A 7,536-nucleotide genomic window follows, 5' to 3' on the forward strand; every position below is an offset into this window, starting at 1 on the left:
GCATCTTTATGGGTTTTAAAAAAAATACTGGCTCTATCTCATATCTATCTTTTGCTCTTGAACAGTAAAGAGAAGAAATAATCATCTTTATTAGTCATTTGAACCAGAAACATTCTGAATCAAACATTTTGTAGAATCTATAAAATAATTATGAAATGTTTCTGACACCCTACATGGATCATTAGGCATATTTCCCTTCTATATTTAATTATATTGTTTTTATATATCTATTACATTTTCCAGTTAATTTCTTTAAATTCTGCCATATTTCTTTGGTATTTCCTCTAGCTTCACAGATAGCCTTAATTAAAAAAAAAATATCGTTCACCTTTCTAAGCTCCTTTATAACCTTATTTCTTAATGCGGTTAATAAACGCCAGTCATTTTCCCTCTTAAACCAGGGGCTTGTACCGTGATGGTAGTTGAACAAACTCTGGGTTGCAGGATTAGTTTCGAGTTGACAAAACCAAACCAATCCAACCAGGCTTTGTTTGTACCATGATGCTGATCATCAACTTTGTCAACTCAGGCTTTGATCCAGAGTTTAGGTGTGACATCACTAGCGAACAGCCAATCACATGCTGAGAAAGTGAAACTGCGATTCATTTCTCTCGAGAGAAGCAGCGTGATTCACACTAAGAATTTAAACAAATTTACACAGTAAGAAGAAATTAGCTGTCTATGAAAGAGGACAACTAATAAAAAGTCTTGCTACTGTATATCAGTGCAAGTAAAAGTTGTGAAGTTAGTTTATACAGTTGATAAAGGTATAGAGAGAATTGAACATTTAAGCTCACGTGTAGTCATTTTATAGCTTTATATATTGATTCTAAAGCGTATTCATATTACCTTTTATTTATTTATTTAAACTCTGCGTAATAATAATTGATGAACTAAAATTATACGCGTGATCGATTTAAGGGTACAAATCATACAAAAAATGTATTCTAAATAAGCATTACTAAAATCCAGACAATTTTGTCTTTAAAAATAATTTGCTATGTAGTGACCTTTAATTTGGAGCAGAAACAGGTGGAGTGACTTTATCCTTTGCTCACAGCTGATTGGTCCAAGTTCGGTTTGCAACCTCTTACCTGGAACATCACCTGCGCCGGAACAGGTTAGCCATGGAGAGTTAGTTACTATGGCGATGAACACTGCTAAAAGTCAAACCACTTTTATAGTGCCTGAAACTCAGGGTTGGCGCAAACTAATCTGAAACATACTTGGCTAGCCACCTAAACCGGCTTCATGGTATAGGCCCCTGAGAGCAAACTTAAGAGCATGAATATTTCCCCCTCGTAGTTTTAATCTCATTAAATCTGTATAAAGGTAGGTGAAATTGAGTTTCAGTTAGATGCTTAGTCATGTTTCTCCTGTGGAAATCCTGAGGCTTTTACGTAGCACATGGAAAAATATGCAAATAATAATCCAGAAGCTAGATAAAATGAAAAACCTACTTTCATGGGCTGTTCTTGCTTGCAACGCTGCTGCAACAAAATCCAAACAAGAATGGTCTCCTTTTATCAAAAAAATCTAAGTTTACCAGATTTAAAAAAAAAAAAAAATGCGATGTCTACTGCCACCATGTGGGACTATGTGGAATTGCAATAGGATCATAGTTTTGATGTGACTCCTGAAAAGCAGAATATACATTTACATACAGTTACATTTTTGGTCACATGTAAACAAAAGAACCAACTAATATGTAAATGTAAGGCAAAGAGGTGTACATGAAGTCTACACACATTTATTCACATACAACACAAATACAAGTTTTGAGATTTGTTTATGCTTGTTCTGTACTTTTTAAATGCACATCTACAGCTGAGATACTCCACTGGAACGAAAGGACAGTGTCTCAGAGGGGCTTCATTTAACCGAACGGAAGAGCTTTTGTGCAACCTGGAAGACAATGATAATATTACAATATTACAGCAATGTTTTTAAGAACTGTTTGAGCCCCTAGTAGGGGCTGAGAGTGACTTACGCAGTGGTCCCGTGCATGTAGAAAGTCAAACAGCTCCTCTGTGCAGTCTTCTTCAGTGTGTGACCGTGAGCCAACTCGAGTTTCACAAGCTTCTAGTCTTTCTTGTGCATGCATGCAATGTGCTGTCTGCTCACATTTCTGTCTTATTGTTTCTAGGGGGTCCTGCAGGGGGCCAGACACGGTTTAATCTATGACAATCACCTCTCCTTCAGCAATGATGCTTTTATTTGTTTAGTCTTTAAGTACTTTACTAAACTAAAAAGACAAACTTAAATTTGCCTAAAACTGGCTGGGATTTTTATTTCCCAGCATGCTTTGCATTGACACTCGAAGGGGCGAGTAAATGCTAAAATTAAGTGTTACATAATGTTTTTTGTGCAAGATAAATGTTAAGCGAGATATTTAGTAGTGTTTAATGCTTTGTTATACTAATTTAGGAGAGTTTCTGTGTTTTTTTTTTTTTTTTGAGGGGTTCTTGGTTGAAGATGAACATTACGTTTTGTCACGTTACAGCATGAATTTGGTTGAGCATTTATTGTATGTAAAATGTTCTATATTGTTGTAGGCTACTCTTACAACAACTGCTATGTTAATGTTTTCAAAGCATCACCAATTAGCTAGTTATATCTAGTAGTTAAATTTTCACTACTAATATTTAAATTGAGATAACTTTATCATTTTAAGTTAAATGTATGAATTAACCTGCTCAATTTTAAAGTTAGGACTAGGAGCAATTAAAACCTATGAGTACAAAATTGAAATCTGACAGTTCTGCTTACTTAAACTTAATTTTCTTAAGAATTTCTTAACCTCAAATTTACATTTTTTCCCAATTATTCAGATTTGCTGTGTGTGTGTGTGTGTGTATATCTTACTGTTTAAGTTGAAGAGGAATTTAATAAGGATTCAATTTACTGTAGTAACATACCACCATCTCTTCTTCATCCTCATCAGCACCATCTTCTCCCGCATCTTCCTCTATTGGTGTTTGTTCCTTTACAAATAAATGGACAAGAGCCACAAACATATTGTAATACACTACATAACAATTTTTTTTTTTTTTTTGGGATGAACAATTTTGTGGTCCTAAGTGATATCATTGTGTTGTGCTTTATAGTCATTTTAACGTATTTGCAATGTAAGCGTCATAAATTAAATACATTATAACACTATATTAAACGTGTTATTATAGGCCAGGCTTGAAATATCAGAACTGTTTTCTTATCTTTATGTCAGGACAGCTGACATGTAAGAATCAACTTGCCTGTAGTTATACAATGACGTGCCAGTTGCATAACTTCACAAATGCACTTTCTTTAAACTACAGTAAAACTCTAAAATTAGTGGCCGTACCTCCTCCGCCTCGTCAGGCTGTCCATGTTTGATCGTTTCCCTTTCAAAAACCATACTTGTATGCTTTGAATTCACACTTAAACACAACGAAGCCACAAAGGTCAACCGCTAAACGTAAAGTTGAGCTGTATGTGTGTGGATATCATAGGGATGCCAATTTACGAATTCTACTACGGTAAAGGCTTAGCTAATAAATATTAATTAGGAACGCTATTGGATAGTTCCAAATAACGTCATAATAAGCGTATGAGTTCAGCCTTCGCAATAGTATGGGCTCACGAAAGAAATTTCTGGAAAGTTCTAATGTTATATGCACTTTATCCATTATATATTTTGTAATATATTGGTGAATAAATAAACAAAAACAAAATGCCTATTGTTTTATATATTCACAAGTATTTCTTATCACAAGTAATCACTTGTATGCGCGAAAATCACAAAACCAAGCTAGGAACCAATGAGGACAAAAGCGAGGGACGCTTTTGATGATACACAAACATGGCAGCGCACGTATGCACGAGATTTTGTATAAATAAATTCAAAGACTCGATTACATTTATTCAGCGACGGTATCGGGTTAAAACAAAATGGGTGAGTAATGAGTTTGCAGTGGTTTTCAAATTAAAAACAACGTGGCAAATTCATATCTTAAGATGTTCTCGTCGTCTTCTATATTCCATTAGGCAGCAACAAGGCCCAAGTTCCCATCTACTGAACTTGCTCTGCACAACTTTGACACAACGTACAGTATGCAGTTTAAGGACCTGTGGCCCGCTATTCGAGTCGCCATGCTGTGTGAACAAAAGTATGGAGCACTGATAAACAGTTTCTCTTCAGAACCTCACATAATCACAGACTTAGAAGCTCAAGGTTGTAAAGATTTCATCAGTATTGGCTGTTCCAGTAATGAGGTACATCAACATTCACAGGAGGACTCCACAACCTCACACAGAGATTCAACAGAGCTGGAACCTGCTGCTCTTCAGCACAATATAAGTCTTGATATCAAATGTCTTGTTTTTCCACAAGGAGACACATCTAGATTTAAGCCCGCAAGGTACAATTACAAACAAACAAACAAAAAATCAGTTATTCTATCTTGTCCAAAGTTATGTTTAATATATCTGTCTTATTAACTTAGACCTGACAGCAGTGGTATACTGGGATATTACCTTCTGGATGCTGCTTCGGTGCTGCCTGCACTAGCGCTGGACGTCCAGCCTGGACACACAGTGCTGGATCTGTGTGCAGCTCCTGGAGGGAAGACCCTTGCTCTCCTACAGGCACATTCAGTCGGTATGAAAATGAATAACGGCAAAGCTACCTAATGGAAGAAATGTAGGTCTTCATATATGATATGATTTAATATACCTATCCCCCCGTTTCAGATTATCTATGGGCTAATGACTTATCAGTTTCCCGCACAACAAGATTACGCAGGACTCTTCAGAGCTACGTGCCTAAAGAGTTACTGGATGAAAACAAAATCCACATCACATCCACTGATGGTCGTCAGTTAGGCCTGACCGAGGAGAACCGCTTTGACAGAGTTAGTATGAGGCAAAATGTCTGGAGAAGAGGCACCTGTGTTATGAAGTTAAAGCAGAATGCCATGTTGTACTGACTTGGGGTCAGTACGATTTTTATTTTAAAGCTACACTGTGTAATTTAAGTTGATTCTTAGCAAAAAACACTTTAATTTACACTTAATGTGTAATTGCTTCTACCAACTAATCAAGTATTCTCGTAAGTGTAGAATCTGCGATTCAGAATACATACGAGCGAGTCGCTCGAATGGCGACAGCCTCCATCTTGAAAATACATGAGCCAAAGAGGGACATACCTGGAAATTCAAGCTTCGTCTTTCGTGTTTTTACACTCAGTGGCTCTGTGACGAATACGAGAGGGGGATTACTCACGACTGCCGGCAGATTTGAAATAATACGGCCACCGTAGGAGTTAAAACGCCCTCAGAATGGGAGGGGCTAGAAAGTAATATTCAGTTGGTAGTCATAAACAATTTCACTGCCAGATGGGAGAAAATCCTACACAGTGTAGCTTTAAAGAAAGCAATGCTTTTATTCCGCAAGAATGCATTAAATTGATCAACAATGACATTTATAAAGTTAAAATATTTCAAATAAATTCTGTTCTTTTGAACTTCTGTTCGTCAAATAATCCTTAAAAAGAATTCACAGTATCCCGGTTTTCACAAAAATATTAAGCACCACAACTGTTTTCAGCATTGATAATAATAATCAGAAATGTTTCTTGAACAGCAAATCAGCATATTAGACTGATTTCTGAAGGATCATGTGACACTGAAGACTGGAATAATGATGCTGAGAATTCAGCTTTACATCACAGTAATAAATGACGTTAAAATAGAAAACAGTTATTATAAATTGTAAAAATATTTCACAATATTATGTTTTTACTTTATTTTTTATCAAATAAATGCAGTCTTGGTGAGCATAGACTTTTTTCCTAAACCCTGTGGTGTTCTGATTAAAGTATGTATCTCTGCCAAGCAAATGGCAACAGCACAAATAGTATTCAGGCATGTCTGGGCATTGTGTCTTCATTGTACCGTCCATTCATCTTCCATCTTCTCACAGGTGCTTGTAGATGTTCCCTGCACCACAGACAGACACTCTGCAATGGTGGAGGAGAACAATTTATTTAAGAGGTCCCGGACCAAAGAGAGACAGAAACTTCCACTCTTGCAAACACAGCTTCTTGTGTAAGTAATTTGTCTAAATGTGCAAACAATAGGATAGAATTGATTTTTTTTTTTTTAACAATATACACTACCGTTTAAAAGTTTGGTGTCGCTAATTTTTTTCCTTCTGTGAAAGAAATTAATACTTTTATTCAGCAAGGATGTATCAAATTGATAAAAAGTGATAGTAAAGATTTATATTGGCATATTATCAGCATATTAGAATGATTTTAAAGGATCATGTGACACTAAAGACTGGAGTAATGATGCTGAAAATTCAGCTTTACCATCACAGGAATAAACTATATTTTAAAGTATATAAAAATACTTTATTTTAAATTGTAATAATATTTCACAATATGACTGTTTTTTCTGTATTTTGATCAAATAAATGCAGGCTTGATGAGTATAAGAAACTCCTTTCAAAACATTAAAAATATAATGTTTCCAAACTTTTGACTGTGTATATATATATATATATATATTGTTGACTACCTTGACTTTAAAAAAAATATTTTCTTGAATGTGTTTTAGGGTAATATATGTGGATGTTGCATAAATACTGACTGAGAACTCGAATTAATCGGATATTTCTTTCTCCGTCCAGGGCTGGGATCCAGGCCGCTCGCCGAGGTGGACACATAGTGTACTCTACATGTTCCCTGTCCCAGCTGCAGAATGAGTGTGTGGTGCAACAGGCCATAAGTCTCGCTCAGGAGGAGCTGGGAATCACAGTACAGGTTCAGGACCTCAGATGGTTCGCTCAGTGCTTTTCTGACACTTTCCACTTTGCGCCACACTTAAGTGTCGGGGAGCTGGTTTTACCACACCTGTGTGCCAACTTTGGACCTATTTATATGTGTAAATTACAACGAATAAACTAGCCGGACATTCCGATATTAGCGCAATTGAAAGTGTCACACCACTATTGCTGCAATAGTGCACCCTAGTGACCAGACATGGAACTTTCTCTGAATATAAGGCTCTAACTAATGTAACCCCACCTGGGAATATGTTACTGTTGTAAAGAAGATAATAGTGATGATAATAGTTTTGTTTTTCCCTTTTCTCATGGGGAAGTTTAATACCTGTCAATTTCAAAAACAAATGAAGGTTTACAAATAAATAGCAATACAGCATCTATCCAGAGTATAATTGAATATGTATCCCCTGTTGAGTAGAACAGTGAAAAGCAGAATCCATTGTTCCTGCAATAATGACAAATCGACTAAAAACAAATAACTGAAATCAAGAATAGATCAATGGTTTTGAAAACTTGAGAATCCTGTTCATTTGTTATTCACGTGTTCCCAAGTTTGGCCAGTAGGGGGCGTCGACGAACCGTTCTAGAACTGAACTGACAGTATGCATTTCTGCATGATTCAAAGAACAACCAGGACTGTCTTCTTCCTATCATGCAGATTACCAAAACATGCTGGTCTTCATCATTTTAAAATTATCTTAAATATAT

The 7,536-nt window shown here is 36.1% G+C and overlaps 1 protein-coding gene across 1 annotated transcript; it reads left to right on the top strand.

The window, feature by feature from the left end:
* The first annotated feature begins 3,808 nt into the window (after positions 1 to 3,808).
* nsun4 (NOP2/Sun RNA methyltransferase 4) lies at positions 3,809 to 7,336 on the top strand. Its single transcript, XM_081373861.1, has 6 exons — positions 3,809 to 3,934; positions 4,027 to 4,400; positions 4,485 to 4,639; positions 4,732 to 4,892; positions 5,962 to 6,086; positions 6,673 to 7,336. Exons 1-6 carry the CDS (start codon positions 3,842 to 3,844, stop codon positions 6,947 to 6,949), a joined length of 1,185 nt encoding a protein of 394 aa, XP_081229987.1. The 5' UTR covers positions 3,809 to 3,841; the 3' UTR covers positions 6,950 to 7,336.
* Positions 7,337 to 7,536: the final 200 nt, after the last annotated feature.

This window comes from Scardinius erythrophthalmus (assembly GCF_964197995.2).
Source record: "Scardinius erythrophthalmus genome assembly, chromosome: 9".
NCBI lineage: Eukaryota > Metazoa > Chordata > Actinopteri > Cypriniformes > Leuciscidae > Scardinius > Scardinius erythrophthalmus.

Bases quoted from the DNA above. Each gene is read 5' to 3' on its own strand.
- nsun4 (XM_081373861.1), top strand. From the start codon at position 3,842: ATGGCAGCGCACGTATGCACGAGATTTTGTATAAATAAATTCAAAGAC. The intron at 4,401-4,484 runs GTACAATTACAA...TTATTAACTTAG, and splicing joins TCTAGATTTAAGCCCGCAAG to ACCTGACAGCAGTGGTATAC. The intron at 4,640-4,731 runs GTATGAAAATGA...CCCCCGTTTCAG, and splicing joins CCTACAGGCACATTCAGTCG to ATTATCTATGGGCTAATGAC.